The sequence below is a fragment of the Ctenocephalides felis genome, unplaced genomic scaffold, assembly GCF_003426905.1.
Source record: "Ctenocephalides felis isolate EL2017-DRISC unplaced genomic scaffold, ASM342690v1 CF-g0.4_SCAFFOLD_01886, whole genome shotgun sequence".
NCBI lineage: Eukaryota > Metazoa > Arthropoda > Insecta > Siphonaptera > Pulicidae > Ctenocephalides > Ctenocephalides felis.
The window spans coordinates 61,029,337-61,056,105 of NW_020538040.1; the positions used below are offsets into that span (position 1 = coordinate 61,029,337).

The 26,769-nt window shown below is 29.0% G+C and overlaps 1 protein-coding gene across 2 annotated transcripts in view; it reads right to left on the minus strand.

Annotated features, from left to right (window-relative positions):
• Positions 1 to 331: 331 nt before the first annotated feature.
• Positions 332 to 26,769, minus strand: part of LOC113378704 — a 291,296-nt gene continuing 264,858 nt past the window's right edge. For both annotated transcript variants that reach the window (XM_026619264.1, XM_026619265.1), the window contains exons 3-7: positions 23,917 to 24,127; positions 9,862 to 9,963; positions 8,182 to 8,309; positions 3,667 to 3,835; positions 332 to 900 (exon numbers count right to left, since the gene is read on the minus strand). In XM_026619264.1, the coding sequence (XP_026475049.1) occupies positions 767 to 900; positions 3,667 to 3,835; positions 8,182 to 8,309; positions 9,862 to 9,963; positions 23,917 to 24,127 (744 nt within the window). In that variant the 3' untranslated portion in view covers positions 332 to 766. The remainder of the gene's footprint in view (positions 901 to 3,666; positions 3,836 to 8,181; positions 8,310 to 9,861; positions 9,964 to 23,916; positions 24,128 to 26,769) is intronic.

The window sequence follows — 26,769 nt, forward strand, 5'->3', positions numbered from 1 at the left end:
TATATAATTTGAGTGTTACTCCATGTAATGACATCTATGTATATATCTATATCTATATTCTTATTCATATATAATACATTAGTATGGTTTTAAATATACATTGATATTCATGCTTTTTAAATTGAACATAAATACGATCCATTATGATAATTGTGACGCGACAGAAATCTTTATTAACTATGTGGTATAATATGTTGTATCTCGCGCGAAGTAAAATAGTAGATGTTAATAATCAAAAGTAGAAATCAATATATATCAAATATTTATTTCAACAAAATAATTTTAACAACCGTATAGTATTTTCCCAACAATAATAAAATTTAATCCTCCGGAAAAATCAACTCATCATATAAATACGTCTATCAAATATATACAATATTCTAAATTTATTTGCTAATGAATTTTTAATAGTTACCTTTTCAAATAATTAACAGCAATGCATTTATTTACTTAAAACAGTAGTAAATATTAAAGATACACATATCTTATTAATGTGAAAAGTTTATTTTTGCCTAAGCTGGTTTTTAGTTTTTTGCCAATCATTTTGAAATACTTTGCATATCGGATTAGGCAATACATAAATCGGGAGCTCTCAACTAAGAAGAGAACACCGAACATCACAACGAGTTTAATATGGGATAGTACACAGTACGTGCACCACGGCGGGCACGACGCCCGTTAAAATCAATATTAACACTAGCAACATAATAGCAATTGGTTCGGACTGCCAGTGTTGAAGATGATTGACAGGACGATGGTTGGGCGATTACCGCTCCGGCGCCAGGTAGAGCGACTCGTAGAAGAGCCCGTACAGGTGAGACGCCACGATCAGTGCGATCATGTTCAATGAGCAGTTCCACAAGCAGCCCGAGCCGGTCTGCATTGCGGCTGGCCGCTCACCTGTAATCAACATTTATCATTCACTTGCTCATCTCTCAACAACACCTTTTACTCACAATCAAAACATGCATACGAGTCGCTACGATAACACTTCGTGACACTAATTTTTTACTGAGATTGTATGAGTAATTTAAGGACGCTGATTCCAAAAAAAGTAACAGAACTTTTTTAACAGCTTTAGTTTTTTAGATATACCAATGTGCTAGTTTTACCTCATATTACAATAAAAAATTACACATATTTTATTTTATGCATTCGAAAGTTTTTTGATCTTGTCTCCGACAATTGTTAGCCATCTTGTAAACGTCCCACCTTCATTCATATCGCTCCTCCATAGTCCTCATTAGGGAATGCAATACCGGTATACCGGTATACCGAATTACCGGTAAACCGCCCGATTTTTCGGCGGTATTTTTACCGGTATTTATTCCAAAAATACCGGTATTTTCGGTAATTTTACATAAGCGCTATTTGATACATAATACCCAAATGTTTAAATTTCTCGGAACTTTATCTTTAAATTCCATAATCGCATTAACAGCCATATCTTCACGTGCTTCTATAAGATAAACAAATGTCAAATATTATCTCAACTCGTCATTAATCTGAATATTTATTGCTTTCCAAAAGGCTTCATATCGTGTTACAATAAATAGAATAGGACTGATAAATAATTCTGTTTGTTTCATCTTTTGTAAAAATGTAACGGTTTTTTAAGTAATCTTTATTTTTTCTAACTTAATACATAATAATTATGATAATTACTAAATATTTTTGCTTCTTATTCCAATTATAAAATATTATTTTTCGACAACGTTTCGAAGTTTGAAAATACTATAAAAGCATCACATTGTTTTAAATAACAATACTCAACAATTATAGTTACTTATTATTTATCTCGACAAAGTATCCAATCTTAAATTAGTGTAGAAAAATTATTTTTTTAGAATATTGGAGATTATGCTAATTTAACACATCGGATACAGACAATACAGTTTATTATAATAATGTAATATGATCTTTTATGAGTTTTTGGTCTTTCTTACTCATAAGTTTGTTTTTGATGAAAAGTACTCAATATACTTGATAGTGATAATGAATTAATTAAATTGCATATACTTTTGTTAAATTATTATTTAAAAAAATGAATTTATTGTTTTATTTTATTGTTTAGTTGAATATAGTTGTAGTTGTATATACATTTTTTTATATTTGTACTAGTAACTTTCAATTTTGTTTACGTTTGTTGAAGATAATAAAAATACCGGTAATTTACCGGTATTCCGGTTTTAAAATGCAAAATTACCGAAATACCGGTATTGAAATTTTCTATCGGTATTGCATTCCCTAGTCCTCATGTCTTGGCGGTACTCTCGCCCTGCGCTTCGCTAACATCTCGATAACATGAGAGTGCAGATAATAACTTTTGATGCCTGTATTGCATTCTGGATCATTCAAATTGGATAACATGCATTTGGCAAGTTTAATAAAGCTACGGTATTTTTTGTTTCACAGAAAATTGGTTACCACCAAAACGAATTGCTTCCTGATTTTCTTCACAAATTTATTAATAGAATTCATGTAACTTTGGATCTTTTATAAGCTGCCGATTTGGGGATGATCAAATTTATTAGTTTTTAACTGTTCCTGGCTTTGCTTTCAACGTTGGTCTCTCAATCCATTACATGGTAAACAGAAGATGGTGATGCAAATAGACCCCAAAACCATTGGAGTCGTGGTATTTGATCATTCGCTTCTATTGCTCGAAATTATTACATTGATATTCACCACACAGAAAAAAACAGGCTGCCTTTACGCAATTAGATAGAGGTATTTGTCGAAAACATATGTAACAAAAACTGTCTGATTTATGCAAACAACGTCTTAGAGAAGAATTCATGCTAAAAACAGCAGATAAAACTCTTACTCTTTTGTTAAACTGCGATAATCACAGCCTATATGACTAATGAGGGTAGTTCACTAAAACTCAAAAACGGGAGCTGTTATGTAAAAGCGAAATGTTATTTGAAATCAGCGTACAATTCTAAGTAGATTAAAAAAAAAAAAGTTCCAAGAAAAAATAAAAAGTGCTAAACTTGTAAGTGTAATCGTAGCGATAACGAAAAAATTGATAATCTTGAATATATTCTCTTTCCCACACTTTTTAAAATCTCATTTTTGAATAAAAGATTGAATCGATTTTGATGAACAAAAACACTAAATAGCCACTGCCAATGCAGAGTCTGCTGAAAAAAATGTCTCACGTAGTTTGAAAATCATGAGCTAAATAATGAAAATTGATCACAATAATCGAAAATTGATCACTGTTTGACCAAAGCTCTGGGCTGCACATAAAAGCCCATAATTTTCATACTACGTTATATAATTTTTTTTTCTAATTTTTTTGGTGATAGTTACGAGCAATACTATCATATCGCATGCAAGGCAGGACCGGCCCTGTATATGTATTTATCTTAAATATATAACAAAAAATTGAATGATTGACAGTAATAATAATTTGATTGTAGTTTAGAAGTGAAAGCTGGTGTAATCAATCGATATATAGCATTTTGATTATTATAATATAATATTTAAAATTAATTTAGCTCAAGATAATTAAAAAAAATATATATTTAATTTGCAGTATTTAGGCTAAAACATTTACAAGCAATTTCAGTTTGAATTATCATACACTATATGAATAGCTTTTTTGAAAAAAAAAATCGTACGAAGAAAATGTCAAGCAGTTTGAAATGTTTATATTACCATTCAGGACGTGAACTCGAACGCTAGCAACATCTGCATTCGATGGGGAACAGGAATATTTTCCGGAATCGGGTAAGTCGGCATGCTGGATGAGAAGATATGACGTGGTTACTTCGCCCTTTTCGGTTATCACCGACACACCACCTCTTGACGAATCGTAACTTATTACCTGTGATAATTAACAAAATATTAGATTTTATTGAAATTGCAATAATTAACATCTCGATGAGACAACATGTTTTACTATGTCTTCAGGTTTAGCTTAGACATCGCAGACTATCATTAAAGCACGTATATATATATATATATATATATATATATATATATATATATATATTATATATTTATTGAGAATATTGATTTTCAGCCAATCGTCGAAATAAAAGACTTATTTAGACCAGGGCTACTTAAAGTGGGGGTCGCGAGACTACTAAAGAGGGGTCGCAAAGATCTGATACTTTTCAATTATTATAAACAATATTTTAAAATTAGTATTATTAGGCAGACTATTTTCACGATAATTTATGGCTTCTCAAGCTATGCTATTTGGCTAATATTTTTGATAAAATCAATGATATGAATTTATCAATGCAGGGAGTCTGCGTTAAATGTTTATGTTAAAAAATAAACTTGAGGCCTTTGTTAAAATATTTCTTATATGGAAAAACAGAGTGGAAAGTGGATCGCTCGAAATGTTTCCATTTACTGACGAGTATATAATTAGCAACAATATTTCAAAAAAAGATACTCCTATAACAAAAATTATAGTTAATCATTTGAAGAATATGGAAGTTTACATGCATAGGTATTTTCTCAATGATATCAATATACAACAATGAATTTGCAATCCATTTTCAATTGAAATGGAAGAAATTAATTTTTTAAACTTAAAAGCACAAGAAGAATTTACCGAATTAACAAGTGATACGTGCGACTCAGATTTTTTCAAGTGTCTGTGCATGAATTTTGGATTGAAATCAAATCAGAATATTCCCTACTATGGCAATAAACAAATTACTGCCAATTTGTGCAACATATTTATGTGAATCAGCCTCTTCTACATTAACTTACATAAAATCAAAATACCGTTCAACTTTAATATACGTTGAAAATTTATTACGATCTGCACTAACTTAAATTGAGCCTAGATTTAATTATTTGTGTAAAAATAAACAATCACATTCATCACATTACTATTGTTTGATGTTAATAATAGGTTTTCACTAAAAAATGTTACAAAATTTTATTTTTTCTATTGAATATGTAGATATAGTTTTATGTTTTCTTATAAAGAATTTGTTACAAAAGTTTATTTTTTCTATTGAATAAATAAATAAATAAATATATATATATATATATATATATATATATATATATACTAGCCGACCCGACAGACTTCGTCCTGTCAAAAAAAATTGTAATGTGGCGGTGTTTTGTTCCTACCTTTTTTCTATTCTTTGAAAAAATTATCCTGAACAGAACCGTCACCCTGGTAATAATTCGGTGTGAATTAAAAATAATTAAATAAAACACTATAAGCGTTTAAAAGTAAGTAATTTTAATCATGTAAATCATAATTAAAAAATCAGTTCAATTTTTATTGTAGTGCTTTGTGATAAACGTTGTTTTTTGTTTGATTACCTGGCGCATAGACAAACAAATCGGATGGTTTTCCAATACGGGAATAGACAACATACAATTTTCCATGTGAGAAACATGGGTTTTCCAAATTAATACCACAGACACTCAATGATACCATAAACGCATTGGAAACTGTAGTCGTTTAATCTCAAATGGCACATCAGTCGGAATCATTGGGATGCACGGTGCGAGAACATCTTCTGCTTTATACTATCCTTTCAATATAGTTGCTTCCATCAAGTTGTTTGGTAGTTTTTTTTATCGCTAACCTTGTGCCGTTGAAAAGGCGCGGTTGGACGATATTTCGCAACATTATAATTGCCGATCCAACCTTTAATTGAAGATTGTGAGGTGACAATCCTAGCAAATCCAGCGAGTTGAAAAACTCCGGTAGATCGTCTTGGTTAGTTGTAGAATCAACTGATTCGCCTGTAATTTGTTCTTGAATTTTGAAATTTAATTCATTTACATCAATGTTTTTGGCTGCCAATATAGCTCGTTAATTAATAGAAAGATATTTCTATGTTTATATAAATATATTAAAAATTAGATTATCAAAAACTACACAAAATGTCATGACATAGATTATTGTTTTTTCTACAAATTTCGTTGCTTACTCGATTAAAAAAGAAAAGGGCTGTTTTTAGGGTTTTCCCGGCAATTATTCAATTTTTTCTCGCCGTAAGAACCATTCTTGGACTTCAACGAACATTTTAAAAAAAGAATTGGCCAAATTGGTTCAGGCGTTGTTGAGTTATGCGATCCATTTTTATATATAAGATATATATATATATATATATATATATATATATATATATATATATATATAGTTTTATGTCAACGTTTCCAATTATATATAACATGAATGGGCACATATTCTTCAATCCTTATTTTATTTACATTGTAAAATAGTGCGATAACGGTTAATATATATTTTATTATTTGGAGGAGGGGGTCGTTTAAAATTTCCTAAGCTTGAAGGGGGTCGCCATATAAAAAAGTTTAAGAAGCCCTGATTTAGACGATTGGCTGCTTATGGGCAATGCAAAAGACAAAATATCGAAAGTAGCTTTTAAGAGACTAAAATTAATTATATTTCATTACCTATGATATATATATATATATATATATATATATATATAATTATAAATATATATATTAGGGTAGCCCATAATTCGAATTTCCTTGCTCCCAAGGTAATACTTCCAAATTAATAAAAAACTAGTTGCTATTGGTATTTAGCCTTGAGGTAAATTACGTGAAATTCCCGATATGTGTAAATAATCGACTTAATCGATAAAAAATAAATTAATTTATGAGTGATTATAAGTATTCCGAGTGATTTTATTACACATAATTGAGAACAAACAATCACGTTAACTCAAAGTATTTTCTAAAAGCAAATTAATGATTTTTATAATTGAACCAGTTTCCGTAAGACGCATCCAAATTAATAATAAAATAAATTTCTAATAGTTTTAGCTCTTAATATTAACATTTACATAGACCGCACTTAAAGTTTAATTTAAAGTTTCATATATTTTTTATTACATATGTCATTGAGTAAATTCTTGCGCCACCTGTGATAGGATTTGTGAACTCAAATTTTATGACGCTTAAAAATATTTGTGATTCACTTAACCTCTAATTAAATCCATGTTTAACGAAATATTTATTTATCATGGAATCAAAATTAATTTTGCAGCAAAATATTTATTTAATTGGAGATGTAGACACTCAAATTATCAGTAATAAATTGCCAACAAAACTACACGTGCTAATATCTGCTATTACAGATCGCGCAAGAATTCACTTAATGACATATGTTAATAATAAATATATGAAACTGAATTGACGTGCGATCTATCTAAATGTTAATATTAAGAGCTAAAACTATTAGAAATTTATTTTATTATTAATTTGGATGCGTTTGAGCCCTTGGGAGTAAAGAAATTTAAAAACGTGCATATTAAAGACCAGCCCCATATATATATATATATATATATATATATATATATATATATATATATATATATTATTATATGATAATTATTTTCAAAACATTTAATTTTTTTTCAAATTTTAATCATTTGTCTAATAAACAATTTAATCTATCACACCTACAACTCTTTTGAACTATTACATCTGGTACACTAGCTATCGAAATGCCAAAATCGGTAGCGCAGAGCGGGGCTTAAAGATCCGCTTAAAGAACCATTATCTCAAAAGCAAGTAAAGTTTGCAAATTTTTAACAATACTATTTTATTATAAAGGGCAAAATTTGTGTAACCAGCTAAAGCCATTAAAAGAAAATAGGGGTTGACAACACTTAATAAAAAAAGTTCTATTGTCAATTCCGCATTGAAAAAATAAAAATAAAAAATATCGACCCCAAAATTAGGGTTGAACAACTCTTAATATTAATAAATTGTATTTTAAAGATTCAAGCTTTTTTCAAGCTCAAGAATCTGAACTAAAATTATGTCAAGTTGAAAATATTCAATGACTGATCGCGGAATAAAGAATGATTGAATTACTAAAATGGCTATAAAAAAGGAAGTTGGTGATAAAAAAGTAAAACTTAGGATTGTAAGTATTTTTAATGCCACATTATCAAAAATAAAAACTAGAAAATTGGCTAAAAAATAAAAAGAATGGTGAACAACCCTTTGAACAACTTAGGGGTATGAAAAGTAGATAGCAATTCTCAGACCTATTGAATGAGCATATAAAATTTGATAATAATCGGTAAAGCCGTTTCGGAGGAGTACGGGAACGAACTTTGTTACACACAAATTTTGTATATAAGATATATATATATATATATATATATATATATATATATATATATATATATAAGAATCCATTATTACCTCATCATGGTGATACCAAAATATGTAAGCCGGAGGTTCAGGGCTGAAGTGTATGGCGCAAGTCAGATTGATGGTGCTACCTTTATCGACATGTAAATCTGGACCACCTAATATGGCTGCAGTCGGTACTGAAATTAACGAAGTCAGTATTAACAAAAGATGTTAATAAATAACAGGTTATTAATGTTAGTTATAAAATTAACAAAACTCTTTCCTTGGTCAAGCTGTGAAACTAAATAATGTTTATAAAGCCAACTTCAGAATCAAGCATCTCGATTGATAATTCGACAAAAAGCTTTTTATAAGGTTAACTGGAACGAACATATATAGATAATAAAAATATATTTAAAACGTCTGGAACTAATATATGGTATAAATGTTTACATCGGTAAGGCACCTTATAATTTATTTTTAAGTTTAAATTTTAAAAAATCTAAACAATTGTTGTTAATAAGGCAAATTATTCACTTTGATGGTATGATTAATTACACAAAGTTATTATTTATTATTATTACAATGTAGTTAAACCTTAGTTTTAAAACGCCTTTGCGCTTCAGGGATTGAAAAGTTCACCTATTTAAGGAGCGCAACTAGTGTGAAATTTTCAAAAAATCGAATTTTCAATTTTTCCATATTTCGATAGGTTATACCTTTAAAAATAACATACCAAATTTTAAATCGATATCTTAAATAGTTTGAGTTACAGCCATTTAAATAGTATATATATAGTATATAGTATAACGATCATTTTATCTTCAAACGCGTTTTTTCGAAACAGCATTTCCCAAATTCGCTGCACCGATTACTAAAAAACAAATGATCCGATCACTATCATTTTTTTTACATGTTCTATATATAGTTCTCCGTAAAATAAACTATCAATATTTTGATCGGATCAAAAATCGAATTTTGGCAGTCCAAAAACGACCAACATTTTGGGTAAAATTCGACTTTTTAAAAAACGCCGCCATTTTGTCAATTTTTGATTTTTTTTCTTTATCGTAGTTCATTTTACAGACAATATTATCTAGTTTAACGAGATTTTTTTTTAAAATTTCATCCACGTAGAAGGAATCACTGCAGCAGTGAAGGGCCTTTATTTTGTTGCGCCGTTGGAGAGTGACGATAGCTTAAAAAATATTTAATTTTTTTTCAAAAATTTTACTATGTATTCTTAAAACATGTATAAATATATTCCTAAAATTTTGAAATGATTGATAAAGTATTTTTTTTTAATATAAATTCCCAAAAATCACATTTTTTTAAACGGTTACACTAGTTGTGCCTCTTAAAAACTCTTGTAATTTTTTTCCATCATTTGAATATCAATAAATTTCATTTTCTCACGATTTAATTTAGCCTATGTACTATATCACGAATTCTATCGAATTAGTCAACAAAATGTGATAATTCATATGCTTATTGCTAAGTTTTGTCAATTTTTATTTAGTAAATCACCAAAAACTTTTCCCAATGATAGACACACATCATGCTAAACTGTCAATTCATGTTAATAACTTGATAAGTAAAATTAGTGTTACTTGAATATATAAAGATTGAATGTTAGTTGTATCTAAAAGTTAGCGAAAGATCCATATGATGCATTTAGGGATTTAGTTATTAGTTTGTTAGTTCTGAAATAAAAATGTTATCAAAATTGTGAATTAGGTTTTGATAAACCTGGTTTGTGATATTTTCTGTAGTGAATTTGGCGCAGCATCAAATCATCTTGTGAGGTCGCTTGATCACTGGGATTCCATTGGGGCTCTTGAGATTCTCTATCTATTAGAATTATTGAAAAATTAAATTATTTGCTAACATCATTGTTTAATTATAATGTAAGGTAATTATATTCGCAACTATGTATCGGATTCATTATTAGTATTTTGATATCAATTCCCCGAACAAAAAGTGAAACAAGCAAGTTCATATTACTTATATTTATACTGATAATAATATGCTTGTTGATATGAAAGGCCTGTAGGAACATATTGTACACACATAAAATTATATACAGTAACACAAAATATAGCAAATGCATAAAACTCATATTATAAATATATTATTTGTACAGTGATCAGAACTTTATATTTCTATGATTTGCTGTGATGATTTGGCTTAACTAACTTCGTTAAATTTGTAAATGGCAACCAAAACGGTTGTTCTATCTCTATCTAATGAATTTTTATTACAATTCAAGTAATAGTGATAATTTTTATTGTTGATGTAGCAATGCCGAGCAAAAGCTTATTTTACTTGAAAACATATTGCAGTCTATTTTTCCAAGTGAAAACTTATGTCATTACTAGACCTCTAATTGAAATCCCATAGCTGAAACCAAGGGAGAGCCCTCAATAAAATTATAATGAACTTTATATAATAGAAGTTTTTAACACAATTATAGTAAAAAAAACAAACGTTAAAAATATTGACTAATAACACTTTCAAATAAAATTTTGTATAACGGGTTTAGTGCCAAATGTATGCTAATTATAAAAGAAAAAACAGTTTAAGTCGGCCGTTTTAGCCTTTTATCAAGAAGTAAGAAGACCCTGAGCTACACTTGATGTTCTTTTATTTTCCGTGTTATAATATGCAGATTGTTTCAAAGGGCATACCCGGGAGCAAGTTCTGTGGAAATAATCCTGTAGAAATAAGGAAGTGAAAAGAAATGGCAACTGTGCCATATGCAAAATATTCGAAGTTATTATTCACATCCGTAAAGCTGGCACCGTGATTTTTTGTCATTTTTTTCTGCTGTCAATTCAAATTTTTATACCTTCACTTTTAAATAATTATGTTTAAAGAAGGAAAGTTTTTTTAATGGCTATTATATATAAGGTAGAGCAAGGCTTGAGGGCTCGCGTGTAAAAAGGTCTACCTCCAATATCTCAAGAACAAATAAATTTTTTAACAAGAATATTTGAAAGTAGAGGAAAAGATTTGAAAGAGAGAGAAAGCCACGTCGCCATCAAGAGATAAACGGCTATGTTTGAAAATTTATAACAAAAGCATTTTCTTTCACTGCTAGTTTTTTTGTTGTGAACACTGTTGTTTAGTTTACGAGACTTTAATATACATTTGAAGTATACGTTATTTAATTGTTTTATAAGATGTATTGTCAATTTTAAGTTAGATTTAACAGATGTTTTTATAACCTCTATAATAACTTACATGTGGGTGGGGAATAAAGAACTTATGTGGTTCTTTCATCTTCACCCTACTTTACTTCAAAGACGTAAACAAAAAAAATCATTACATTCGGTTAAAAAAGCAATTTACTAGAAATCACTTGAATTAATAGTTTTTCCAACTCTGCTGAAATATTTCAGACAAAATACCAGATCAAGGTTATATATAGTGTAAGTTTTGTAAAAATGTATCTATGAAGTTTATATTTCGCATTGGTTGAATATTGTTGCTGTTATTTCATAAAATCCCTTCAAAATTAAAAATAAGACATTGAATCTGTTTGCTATCTAGCTGTCCCATTTTATCCCGCCTATGGAGTAAAAAGTGACAGATGACAAAGTTTAGAAAAATAGTAAAAAAAAAACATTTCTATAATTAGTTCGATAGTTGTTTGTTTGATTCATGTTATGTGTTGTGATGTCGTTTATTTGGCTTAGACAGTATAATTATTTAAAGCCAAATTGGAAATTTGTATCCCATCCTATCTCATATATACAAAGTTAATTTTAATGATATAAATTATAAACCAGACACTAAAATTAAAACAGCGATTCGTATAGCTATTAATGTTTTAATCAAAAGATTAAAAACTATTAATCATAATAATAAAAAATTATATTATGAAAACAAAACGTCAATAATACAGCATTGTCATGTAAACGGTGCGGCACAGGAGCTTTTCATTCTTTATTCAACTTGGGGAATTTGAATGAAAGATAATACCCTTTATATTATTTTATTAAAGAAGCATATTATAAACTAATGTATTCAAATCACAAAAATTGGAATACCAACGGTAAGGCTTTTCACTTTTAAGTAGCAAATAAGTTAATAGAATATTTTATAAAGTATCATCAGTTTCGACATATACAAACCCAATTATTAAAACACTGAACGCGGAAAATTGAAAAAAGATATTTGGAAGCCAACAATTTACCATATGGCGCTTCATCATACATAAATAAATATAGTAAATAATAAATCAAAAAATATGAAATAAAGTTCATACTGAACAAAATATAACTAGATATAAGTAGTATGTTACAAGGCAAATTGTATTATTTGCTGATATGTTTAATGATCGATAAGAATTGAGAATCAGTAAGAATTGAGATTTAACACATTTTCAAACTGTTAAGTTGAAATTTGTAATAGTTAAAGATTTAATAAGTTAATAAAGATTTCGAATTGATATTGTACTTGCCTTAGACAAGAAGCCCATTTTTCAAAACTTCAATAATTTTTTTTAACAACGTTTATTACTATTTCTCGTAGGTCCAGATTAAATTATGTAGTATGTTCATTAAGACCATGAACTCTGTCATCATTACAAAGTTTCAACAAAATCGTCATAAAAATTTGTCAACAATTAATCGTTGAGGAAAGATCTATACCAAATTCTAATCAGCACAAACTCCTATACAAATCTTTCGAAAGACTTTGAAGTTTTTCAAAATTAGTTTAAGAGTTTTGGTTGAAACATGGATGTAAAACTTTGCACTCATCTGTTAATAATAAAGAAACCACTTTCAAAACTAATCAATGTTCTTATCGAGTTTCATCGAATGGCTTTTAAATTTTTTAAACCGGTGCATGAGATTTGAAGAAAGGTCACATTTTGGCTCACATACACATACATACTTGTGGCAATTTTGGTCACACACGATTCAAAATGACTCGAAAAGTTATCATATTTTTTGGCGAAAATAAACTTCTCGTTTGGAAAATCAAAAATTTTATGATTTTCAAATTCACACGTTACGTAGAAGAGACTGGGTACGGTTGTACCACTTTTTTTTTGATCGGCCTAATAGCATAATTTTGTTAATTTAGTTAGCTGAGAGAAAAGTAAATTAAATGGTAATTTGAACATTTGCCCACGTGGAATTCAATCCAATTACTTAATGTTTGATGTACGATGTATCAGTCATAAAACCAAATCATACAAAACTAGTTGGTATTGGTATTTTGCCTCGAAGCAAGTTACATGAACTTCCCCGATATGTGTAAATAATCGACTTAATCAATAAAAAAAATAAATTAATTTATGAGTGATTAACAGTATTCCGAGTAGATTTATTACAAATAATTGAAAACGAACGAACATTTTAACTCGGAGTATTTCATTAAGACATAGATAAACAGGTATAAAGACCCAAAGTACTTTATCATTATACCAAGTAAAAGGTCTGATTTTATTTTAACATACGCCAAAAAAAACTACTGATTTTCCCAAACTTTGATAAATTTTTAAAATTAAACTACTTATCGTAAGGCCGTAATATTTCAGTAAGTTCTATAAAACCATGATATATAAGGTTGTCAAATATCTCCCTTCCGCCTTTTTGTATTATAAACCAGAGCAAAAAAGCGGAAGGGAGATATTTTACAACCTAATATATCGCCATAAAAAGTTCCATAAAAATCAGTTTAAATCTTTTTTCAAAAGTTAATTACAAGAAAACGGCTCGGTAGATTTTCACCTAAAACTAATCAGTATCATTCCCAACTAATATCCTTGAAACAGTTTTTGATTTTTTTTAATCGATTCGGTAGTATGAGGTTAAATGTGGACGAAAAGCTTTTTTTCCAATTACAATGAAACGGCTCGGCAGATTGTCGCACAAAACTGACAAACGATAGTCCTCATTGAGATACATCAAATCAAATCGAATCACGAAAGCTTACATTTGACTCTTTACAAATATTCTTCATCTTTCTCCCTTTGGACCCTATCTCAAAACCAGTATAGATTAGATTTTATGACGGCTGTCACTACCGTACCCTGGCACAACCGTACCCGGTATTCCCTATACAACAAAATTTATATTTCAATATATTAATTGAAATGTTATATTATTATAAAATAAAGATTTATTCCCTGCCATTCCGAAAACAGATTTTTTAGACTTCACTATATTAATGCACATTCTACGTATATTTCAGCCATAATATTTTTAGCGGCACTGTATATAATAATGTATATCATTTTTATGATTCAAGTGGATTGCATGGTATTTCTAGTTTTTATAGATAACATAGAAAAATTATACTAAGCATAGAATGAATTATGTGACATAATGAGCCATCACAAATATATTCTTATTAATATAAAAGAAGAATATCAAAACTCGTCGAGAACCACATTGACCTTCTTTCCCTAATGATTGCAATAATAGTATCTCAAGAACAGTAGTTTCAGTTTTTTTGGAACGATTAGTTGCCTTGAGTTATTATTCGTATTATTCATCATATATCATTTAATATGAACTACTGGTGACAAACCACATTAATATCAAGCGACCAAATAGGCATTATAGCATTATACTTCATTAACTTCCAGTAAGTTATTGTAATAGTAAAAAATCGAAATTGAAAATTTTTGCATTTTTTCACGTTTTGACGGTTTTTGAACATTTTGGAATACTTCAGAAAAAATGGATGTGTGTGTATGCATTAATGGATGCAATGTTTTGTCCACGTTTTCGGGCGCACGGATCAACCGATTAAAACGGTTGAAAAAACATTCGATTCCTATTTATAGGGAGATGTGCTGATTCATTTTTGGCAAAGGCAGGTCCAGCCGTTACAGAGATACGGAGCAAAGAGTGTAGAAAATAGAAATCAATTTTTTGAGAAAACGGAGCATCCGATTTGAATGATCTCAAAAACATTCTGTTCGTACTGATGGGGGAAAGTGATGATTAGTTTTCGGCAGGAAGGTGCAAACAATGGCAATTTTTGAGAGAACTAAGCGTGCGATTTGAATGATTCAAAGAATTCCCTGTTTGTTTGAATAAAATAATTGCTTTTGGAAAAAAATTGTTTAATTTTTTTTTTCTATATCGAAAATAATTCAGATTTTATTTTTATTTCTGACTAAAGTTCTAATATACTTTGAACAAATAATTTCAACTTTGCAATTCAGTTTATATAATTCTTATAAATATTAGACAATGTTACAATATTTATAATAATCTATTTGAAAACATTTAATATTCTTCGAACATTTCGTCACTGTACGGAAAGTTCCAGCAATTTGCCTTAAGGCACGATGCCATACACCACTAGTTGAAATTCATATTAATAAAAGTTTCAACCATATATGTTTTATAAATACATACACACGCACATATATGCATATACAACATAAAATATATTCGCTGTCCGACCCGGCTTCGCACGGTTGTGAAAATGAAAAAGTTATGAAATATGCCCCTAGCTAATCATAATAAATATAGAAATATAATTTATTGATATCATGTTCGATAATTTATTGTAATGCCTAGAACTCATATTTGTTTCCTTTGCATTGGATAAAAGAAAACGAATATAAATGTGCAACACAGTGCAATTTAGAACTTAAATTCAGGATTAATAACATACGATTCAGGTAATTGATTCTAGGCTTTTATAACACCAATCAATTTAACAATTATTTGTATTTTTAATCCATTTACCCTACAATCTTTATCTAAAAATTATTTCCTCAAATAATTTTTAACGACGACTCTTGTATCATATTATTTGATTTATGTTTGCAATTTATTTCACTTAGCTGACGATCTGATTGATATAGTCTAGAATAAGGACTTCCCAAATAAAAACTTTGTGATAATATTCAATTTATGACGTATTACGAAAGCTAGAGGCTTATTATAACAGGGGTAAGTAGTAACAGGCGTTTTTCAATAATCTATATTAAAATATTTTTGGTCTCGATTTGACATATAAACCGTCCTGAATAATATTGTCATAGCTCTATTCTGACGCAGGCCGATGCAGTAAACAGAATTGTGCAGGTGCGTCATTATTGACAAGTAATTTAAATTTTACATATTCTATTTCAAATGTATCGATTCTTGATAATATGTAACAATTTTTGTTATTGCTAAATTGTTTATATATCATGAATGATGTTTAAAAAAATTACAACTTTGAATCTGTTGAAACAAAACCTTGGGGCTAGTTGTAACATGCAAAAATAATATTGTCTGGTATGCAGTATAGCTTATACAGATTCAAGTGAAGAAGATATGGTGGACTTTATATTTTTATAGTTTATGAGATGTGGACACTCGTAAATTGTGTTACAGGACTATAACTTTTGTTTGTATTTATTGTAATTTACGTTGATTTATGATATAAATTTCTGTTAAAGTAGCTACCATATATTTTAATTATATTAATTTTAGTTTACGTTAATTTATGGAAATGATTTCTTAGAAACAAGTCAATTTTCTTAAAAATAAGTAAAAAAATAAATTTTTAGAGATGTTTTTTTCTCATTACGACTTGCTTCGGTAGATAAAAAAACTGTTACAACAAGCCCTTAGATTTCCTAATCTCTGAATTTATCTAGGAAAATTATATAGGTATATTATATAATGTTTAAGTTTTTGTTGTCATAGTTATTTCTACACATTACAGGTATGTACTTCTAGTTTTAAGTTGTATAATTTTTTTTAGTTGTAAGTTAAATAATAAAAATTCTAGCGTTTAATTTTTTTAAGGCATCTGTAAAGTAATTCATTATTCCTTTAGATTTTGCAAAAATCGCAAATATGCCAAAGTCTGAATAAAAATTTCTCCAGAAATGTAATCAGGCATATGTTGTCGATAATAGTCTGAATGATAATTAAATGTCAACCATGAGCCAATTTATTCGAAATATTAACATGTTTATATTCGATGAAATTCATAAAATTCCTTTAAGTTTTTTTTTGACTGAGTAATTATTAATCGTGAATAATTTAATCTCTCGATTCAGTCCAATGATTTAGTTGCCTTTCTAATTCGAATATTGCAGCAAATTCCTAAGAGGATATTTTCACTTGAAATGATCTATATTTTAAGGAAAACCGATATGACTAATGTTTGTCAATCATGTCGGGTATATAATCTGGAACTTCTGACTGGAAGCCTATACTTCGACCAATTGAGCAACCCAGAAAAACCCCATTTTGTAACTAAATTAATGATTTAAAATCGTTCACTTACTGTTATGTGCATGTACTCTAATTCTTAATTCTTATTCAAAATACCAAACAAAATTTAGTTGAAACATGTATTAAATAGTGGTTCATAAACCTCTCAGAAAGCAAACACATTCATGACCAAAAGCCGCATTAAGTTTTGACGAACGGCCATCGATATCGATCGAACTCGAAGTGAAGTCCGATTGTCTTTCTGAAACTCAGTAGAAAATCAACTTCGCGTTAGAATGAAGGGATTGTGAAGACATAATACAGAAACGATGCTGTGAGATACGAACTTACTTAAAGACGCTATGACGATGCCTTATACATATCGAAACAGAGTTTCACCAAGAGGGGCTGAAACGACGTCAGCCGGAGCGGAGTCAGCTTCAACTCTCGTTCAAAAATTTGTTTCTCTAATCCTTACTAATCAAATTCTTTACTACTTCGAAAATTGTTTTTTCACATAAACCATGCTCAAACAACAACAAACATAATAAAAATCTTATTTAAACCAGTGTAGCCATTCGGACGTGAATCGAGGGCAAAATTTTGAAAAAAAAAATACTTAGTGGTCAAGATTTGACCAGGGCTTTTTCTATTTAACTCGGGCCCTTCGGGGTAGAGAGTATTAATGTATAAATATAAATACCTATAACTTATATTAATCGAGAGACTAGCAAAAGTAACGGGAGAAGAAGGTTGTAGAGTGAAGATTGATATATATCGTAAGGGGCCTCCATTAATCACGTGAGGCTTTTAAGGGGAGGGGGGGGGCTGTATATGATAAAAAAAAATCACAAAATATGACGTGGGGGAGAGGGGGGTCTAGTAATATATCACGTGTATTTATTTTTTGCCTGAATTTAAAAAAAAACCACTCATCTTCAAAAACTAGCTGTAAGTGGAATTCTGTCTTAAGGCAATTAGGGCATCGTGCCTTAAGGCAAATTGCTGGAACTTCCCGTACCACAATTCAAAATTCGAGTGATTAAAAATAATCAATTTTTTTCAAAGCAATCGTACTGCTTTAACTGCATAAAAACGAAATATCAAAGCGCGTAAGCGCCGTGTCGCCGTCTAACGCGTAAACACTGGTACGGCACCCATAAGAATGTAAACAAAATTTATAATTATTGTTAAAATCTCTATAAAATATCTGATAATTTGATGTTCATATGTCTAATGTTCATTTTTGACCGCCAGATGACTCATTTTTTTACTTTGTCCTGCATATCTCCAAAGTCGATAGACCTGCCTTTCCAAAAATTTGAACAGTTCTTCATTTAATCAATACAAATAATATGGTTTTTGAATTATTCAAATCGGACGCTCCGTTCTCTTCGGCACTTTTTGTCCCGTATCTTCGGAACGGCTAGACCTGCCTTCGCCAAAAACTAATCAGCACGTCTCCTAATCAATACGAATCGAATGATTTTTGAATTCCTTATCAACACGAATCGGTTGATCCGTGTTCCCAAAATCGTCGACGAAAATTTGTATCCGCACATACATACATACACGCGTGATACAGGGGGAGGGGGATTATTTTGAATATCACCACGTATCAGCAAGGGGGGAGGGGTGGCTTTGAACAATTGTGTGTGCATTGTGTCTCAAGGTAAATTGCTGGAACTGCCTGCATTATGAACATATAGTTTACAAAAAATATGATAAATACAGAAAAGTTTGAACATTTTACAAATTTGAAGATTTTGAGAAGTTTCGATAAGTTTTGAAGAACATAAATTTAAAACCAATTAAGATATTGAAATTTAGAACAAGTTCCATAATTTTAGAATTGTGTAATGAATTCTAAAATGTGGTTTGCACTTACAACGCCAAATTAGCTTAAATATAAACGCCACACTATTTAATTAGTAATTGAAATTTAACCAAAATTAATTGAAACCACTGAATCTACTGACTTTACAGTATTTAGAAATTATGCACGTTAAGATTGCTAAACAACAGGACTGCATAAATTGTTTGTGCTGTCAATATTTTAAAAGTATTAGTCTAAGTATAGAATAGTATTCGAGAGAATAATAAATATGTCACCTTTCTATAAATTTTTACCAAAGTTCGAAAACAGGTCGTGTAATATTTGCCATCGTTGCAAAGAGAATTACTGTCACACTGCTTGTTTATGACTCTACTGTTTAACTCCTACGTAGAATGTTTCATTGAATTTCGAAGTTTGTATTTATATATTATTCGAAACTTATTAGAAAAAAAAACGGATGAATGTGTTATGAGAGAGCACCATTTTGTCTTATTGTTTATATTGTTGCATAATTTTTATATTATGGTAATCGATTGTGTTTCGCCCTAGTTGATCAGAAAAACTATGTTATTTCAGATTCAAACTTCTCTTTATGTTTTGCATATAATGTCATAGATTTTTTAAATTTATATTCTATTCGAAGAATTCAAATAAAGCTTCATTGAAACGTAACTCTACGTATTTCACTTTTCAATTAATTGTTTTATTTTATTTTTCAACCGACGTTAATAATATATATATTCTGGGTAAGAATAATATTTTAACTTGCTGAACCCTTTTCGCTTGCCTTTTGCTACAAGAGTCCCCTATAAGCCACTGTTGTTGGAATTGTAATTTTTTAATTATTTGGAAGTGTAATTATTAATTTGTAAATATATTTTTATAGATATTGTTAAAAAAAATCTCAAAATAGGTTGTGTAAAAATTACTTGGGTGGTTTGCTGGCCCGTACAGCAGTGTACTTCTTGCGGGAAAACACTACCGTAGCGAAGGAGTTAGGAAAACTTATGAAACTAGTGCGAATACCCCGCCATAAGTTTTGGTGAGATAATAATATAGCTCGATTGAGTTCATACTGTCCTACTTTAGTTTTAAAGGAGTTGTAACAATGGTACTTCAAATAACGACCGGATTAAGTTGATTTTTGAAACTAATTTAATAATCATTTTATTTTTTTACGCTCTGTACCTGCTTCATAAAGTAACAGCAATATTGGTTGAAAGCGAACTGTAGTTTTACATTAAATGTACTGAAATTTTAGATTTATCATTTTAAACTAAAATTTTTCTAGCACATATGATGGTAAAAATTAACGAAGTATCAATGAGAGATATATTTTCTATAACCATTTTTTTACAATAGTATTTAACTATCAAATGCTGAGAAAAAAAATTCGATTCAAAATAAAACTCTTAGACGAAAAAAATTATTATTTTTAACTTCCCGTAGGGCAAGTTATAGTAATCGCAAAAAAATCAAAAATGAAAATTTTTATATATCTTTACGTTTCAGAAGTTTCTGAATATTTTGGCATACCTTAGAAAAAATGGTTGTATGTGTGTGCGTGTGTGTGTATGTATGTATGTGTGTGTATGTATGTGCGGATACAAATTTTCGTCGACGATTTCGGGAATACGAATCAACCGATTTGAATAATTTAAAAAACATTCGATTCGTATTGATAAGGAGACGTGCTGATTAGTTTTTGGCAAAGGTAGGTCTAGCCGTTCCGAAGATACGGGGCAAAAAGTGCCGAAAACGGTAACTCAGTTTTTAAGAGAACGGAGCGTCCGATTTGAATAATTCAAAAAACATTTTATTTGTATTAACTAAATGAAGAACTGTTCATTTTGGAAAGGTAGGTCCAACGACTTTGGAGATATGGGGGAAAAAGTAAAAAATGAGCAATTTGGCGGTCAAAAATGATCATTAGACATATGCACATCAAATTATCAGATATTTTATAGAGATTTTAACAATAAGTATAAATTTTGTTTACATTCCCATGGTTTCCGTACCAATGTTAACGCGTTAGACGGCGATGCGGCGCTTACGCGCTTTGACATTTCGTCTTTATGCAGTGAAAGCAGTACGATTGCTTTGAAAAAACCTTCAGAATTTCCAAAATATGTCAAAATAAAGAAAACATTTTTCTTTTCAAAAAAAAATTGTTTTCAAAAAAAAAAAATTTTTTTTTTAAAAGTATTTTTTTTTTCAAATTTATAGTTACTCAAAAATCTAGCTTTTTCGAAGTAAATTTCAAAAATGTTAATTGTTTTTAAAAAAATAATAATTTTTGGTACGGGAAGTTCCAGCAATTTGCCTTAAGGCACGATGCCTTAATTGCCTTAAGACAGAATTCCACTTACAGCTAGTTCTCAATAAATATGAAATGATAGTTGTGTACATAGAAGTTTTATATAATTATATAAGATTCGTGAATGAATAAATTAAATTCAGGTGATTTGTAAATGCTTATTCAAGATAGTTTTTTGAATTATTCAGCAAATCAGGTAAAAGACAAATGGCATGAAATGAATGTTGTATGAAAATAATTACTGACTCAATTTTGGTACAACAGAACATAGGTGTAAGCCACGTTTATGCACTTTAGGAATCCAAATAGCTTTAGATAGGAATGTAAATTTTGAAGTTTACCGCGATGTCTTTGGGTATTTGTTTATTAGTATCCAAGTCGACAGTAAGAGAATCGACAAACTTATTGCAACAGCTATTAATATATTCAGTTGGGTCGTTTACGGTGGAGATGTAAGTTTTGTTATCGCAAAGTAAATTTGAAACTTTAGCTAAATAATCGTTTTCAATTAAAACTTTGGTTACGTTATGCTGGCTTTAGTGACAACGATGTCAGGATTATGCTTTGAAAAAAATGGCATTGTGACAAAGTTAGGATTTTAGAGAATTTTACATTTAAATTTTGATTGTTGGTATACTTTAATCATTAAAAACTGCTTTCTAAATTACTAATCATTTTATTGAAATCAAAACGGTAAATTATGAAATTCATCGAGGATGTTGATATTTAAAATTATTTTTAAACCATTTTTGTTGATTGCGTTATCTTTTAACAAAATTTTATGGTTGAATTTTTCAAGTTCTGTTTTACATTCTTTTCGGTTAGATAAGAGTTATTTTTATATTCTTAAAAATAGAAAGAAGTTCTTTGGTATCTAACGATATGTTTTTAATTACTAGTTCTTTTTTAGCTTGATCAATTTAAATATTTCAGATTTTAATAAAAATACTTCCAAGAAACGCTTTGTGAAGTTGATTTTATACAAGTAATTCATTCTGGGTATTAGGTATTTAGGAATCCGCACATACATAATTTCTGAATTTTGTAAATTCATATACAATCAATGATTTCAGTTATTGATAGCTTTGCATCAATCATCGTTTCAATGGTGCTAATGTAGAAATTTTAGTACAAATCTCTCAATGTGCAAGATTTTATAACGTAAGCTACTATGTAATTTATATTATTAAGAATTATAATTGAATATTTTTTATGAATTCCAATTAATGGCAGTATTTGGACGTATTTTACTTTTCAAATGGTGACGATGACAGAAACTTCTGGACAATATTATATAGAAAATGGGCCTCCCTTAGTGATAAAGCAGCGAATACATTTTCTAAAACTCTTCACATCAACATTCATCAAGCATTCATTAAAATAATATTTCAATAAATTCAATTACTAATTATATTATTGTGAATATATAATATAATATTGAACTACAACAAAATAAACCGTGTTTACAGTTCAATACAGTTTTTTAAATTAATAAATAAACTAATAACGTAACCGCTATTTTATTATAAACCAATCTAGAATGACACGAGGATCATTGAGGTTTTAATTTTTAACTGCTTAATTGTTTTTAATTTAGTTTAAATTAAAATGAATAAATTAGAATTTAATATAAAATTCGGTTTAATTAGCTAATATTATTAATAATTATATTTTATTTTTCTGAACTAAGAGTTTTCATTTTCTTCAGAATGAATTTAATTAATTTTTCATTTTCATTCTATCGATGATTTGGGGACATGGGATGTTTTCTTTATCACAAATTGTTAAATTATTTTTTTTACATTTTTGTACTTTATAATTATTTCTAATATTGAAAAAGATTACTTTTTACCTTCAAATGATATAAAACTAACTAAAATTTGATATATAATTTAATTAAAAATTACAATTGATAATACTGTATGTTATAACTATATATTGGAAAGCTATAATATATTCCAAATTTGAAACAAAGGCTTTTTAAGTTCAGAAAATAAAATCTTGAAATAGCTATTGCTGGTTCTAAAAGAATGGGAAAAATAAAGATATTAATAAATATAAACAGAATAACCATTTATTTAGGTGCCCATAATTATTTAAATATAAAATAATTGTCGAATCAAAGGCAAACGTGAACATAATATCGATGTATGATCGCTAAATTAAAATAATATGTATAAATAATCTATAAAATATGTACTATTGTTATAATGCAATAATACCATCAACTATTATTTAAATATCACAATAAATATATCTCTAACTGATAAAAAGCACTTTTTACGCTCATCACCTAAAAATCAAAGTTAGAAGCTGTGTAACCGTTTGAGAGCTCGTATTTCTCAGAAAATTTTTGCAGTGACATTAATAATAATATGGAATTAATTGCGACAATTTACTATTTGAATTGTTGTTGGTCATATTGTTTTATGCCTTTTACATAAAATTATATTTACTCTTACCGACAACTTTGAGGTCTACAAAGTGACTGGTAACAGGCTGCGTTGATACTTGGCACTCGTAGGTTCCTGCATCACGTTTCTGGGCCCACTTGATCTGAAGAGTCCAGTCTTCCGTATCCCGATGAAATGTTGCCTGAAAACGCTGATCTGAAGTGTAAGTGTATCCACCAACAGTCAAAATGTGTAGATCACGGTGACGAATCCAAGACACCTAAAATTGAAAGGAGTTTATTAAGTCAGATATATGTAGATTTTTAAGAAATTTTGCATTGATAATGATTTAGCTTTTCAATCATTTTGGATTATATAGGGTAAAAGCGGGTAAAAAGGTCCATCATCTCAAAAACAAGTAATATTCGGAATTTTTCGAAAGGATTATTTGAAAGTAGAGAGAAAAAGATGTATAACCAGCCATCACCTTGATTCGACATCGCTATCGAAAGATAAATGACAAAGTTGAAAACATCATAATTTATTATTTTCCTTCGTTGGCAGGTTGTGAGCACTGTTGTTTAGTTCACGAGACCTGAATGTATTGTTGAAGCATAATATGTATTGTTATTTTTAAGTTAAATTCAAATGTTTTTTTTAATTAACCTCTATAATAGCTTACACATTGAATGGATAAAAAGGCCCATCTGGGGCCTTACACTAGCAAAGATGTAAACGATAAAAATAGTATATAAAAAAGTAAATTACGTTTAAAAAAAGACAAAACACCAGAACAAGGTTAAATACAATGATATTTCTGTAAAACATGTTCCCTAGAAATTTATATGTTGAATAACGTAGCTATCACTTCGAAAAAAAACCTTTAAAATTAAAAGTAAGACATTAGGCCTGTTTGCCCCCTGACTGTCTCATTCTACCCCATCTAAGAGGTAAAAAGAACCAGATGACAAATTAAAAAAAAACGGAAGAAAAAACTTCTACAATGATAAATTAGGTAGGATCTTACTGAACATAATCAGATATTTGTGTGTTTGATATGTGTTATTTGTTGTGATATAATAGTTAACATGATTGCTCAAAAGTCAAATTGGACCTTTGTATTGACCTGTTATGTAATATTTATTATATAAATAATTATATTACAATACACTACAAAACACTAAAATTATAAACTAATCTACCACAATATTATTTAATGTAATCTAAGTGACTCTAAAATCGTTTGAAAATATTCTCTTAACCACCAATTGCGTCGAATATGCAAAAATTAATTGTAATATTGAATATTGAATAATATTGAAGAATGGATAGTAATATTAAATTGAACTTGAAGCAGTAAATAGAAATTAGATAGAATTGAAAGAAAGAAGATAGATTTAGAAGGAAAAAGAACTCGTAATGACTAAACAACCAAATAATTGATCACCTTAATCTAACAATAATCAATTATTATTATTATTATTATTTTTCATTTTCTTCACAAAAACATCTAAGAAATGAGACAGTAGTATAAAAAATCACTGAAGACTAAAAATATATCGATTTAACTTTTGTCGGTTTAAAAAGTTTGGAAAATTTTGTTTGAATGAATGATATAGTAGTAAATGTTCACTTAATGTTTTACCAAATTAACCAATACAAATAACCACTTCAAACGAAACGAAACAAATCACAAAATTGCAACAATTCCTTCAAGCAATGAATCCCTTTCTAAGAAAACTATCAACAAAACATGAGCGTTCAAAATGATTATCCCATAAATGATTATTTATTAATTGACAACATGTAAAGACTAATAAATGACGCTAGATTTTCGACTTGCATGGGACAATGAATATATAACAAACAATAAATATATTACATATATTTAATTAATTAATATATGCATTACGCATTTGTACCTTTTGTGTCAACTTGAAAATTGATGTGTTTTTAGAAAGTCCATTATATTATGAAGCACGTACGATCACTAATAAAAATTAACATATCACTTCTAACAAAATAAAACAAATCACAAAATTAAACTCTTATAACAAATCACTTGCAACAAAACATAACCACAAACCACAACATTACGCCATATTAACAACAAACTAATGGCGTCCGATAGGCGTCCATTAACAATAACATTACGCCATATTAATAACAAGCTAATGGCGTCCATAGTTAAAAGTGTTACCATATGTGAAATTTAATTCTTATGCGGCGCTGGCGCACTCTAGGGGCTTATCCCAGAACTGTTAGTACCAAACCAAGTACATATATGTTCTTGAAGTACTCGCAATGATATTTCATTTTTGCATCTCGTGTGATATTTATGATAATCCGACATAAACTATAGTATTTATATTATTATTGTATCGATTCGCAAAATTTCTCATCGGCTTATATTATTTTTAAGATCTTCGTTTTGACTATCTTATAACCCTGCAGAGCTTTATCAAATCAAATTCTCTGGTGAGCAAACTTGAGATCGTTATTTATAAATATGAAAAAAAAAATCGAAAACCTATAAAAGTTTATAAGATAATATCGATATTGAAAAGTCTGCAGCCATTTCTATCAAATTTTATTGAAATAAAATGAAATATAAGAAAATTGGATTTATATACTAGATATGTCTGTTCATAATTCGGACCATTTCAATAATATTCTAAACAATTTCAAAAATATTTTTTTCAATATATCGATCAATGTTTAGATACAGAAATATAATAATTTTTTGTTCTTTAATTCTTTAGATAATCATATCCATTTTTTGTTATTGTTAATCAATTATCATTTAACATATGTAAATTAAATAATTTCGGAACATTTATATTAGTTTGGCCGTAATGCCAACTCCAACAAAAAATTGATTTTGAATACTGAAAGTGGCAAACTAATATCTTTTACTCACAG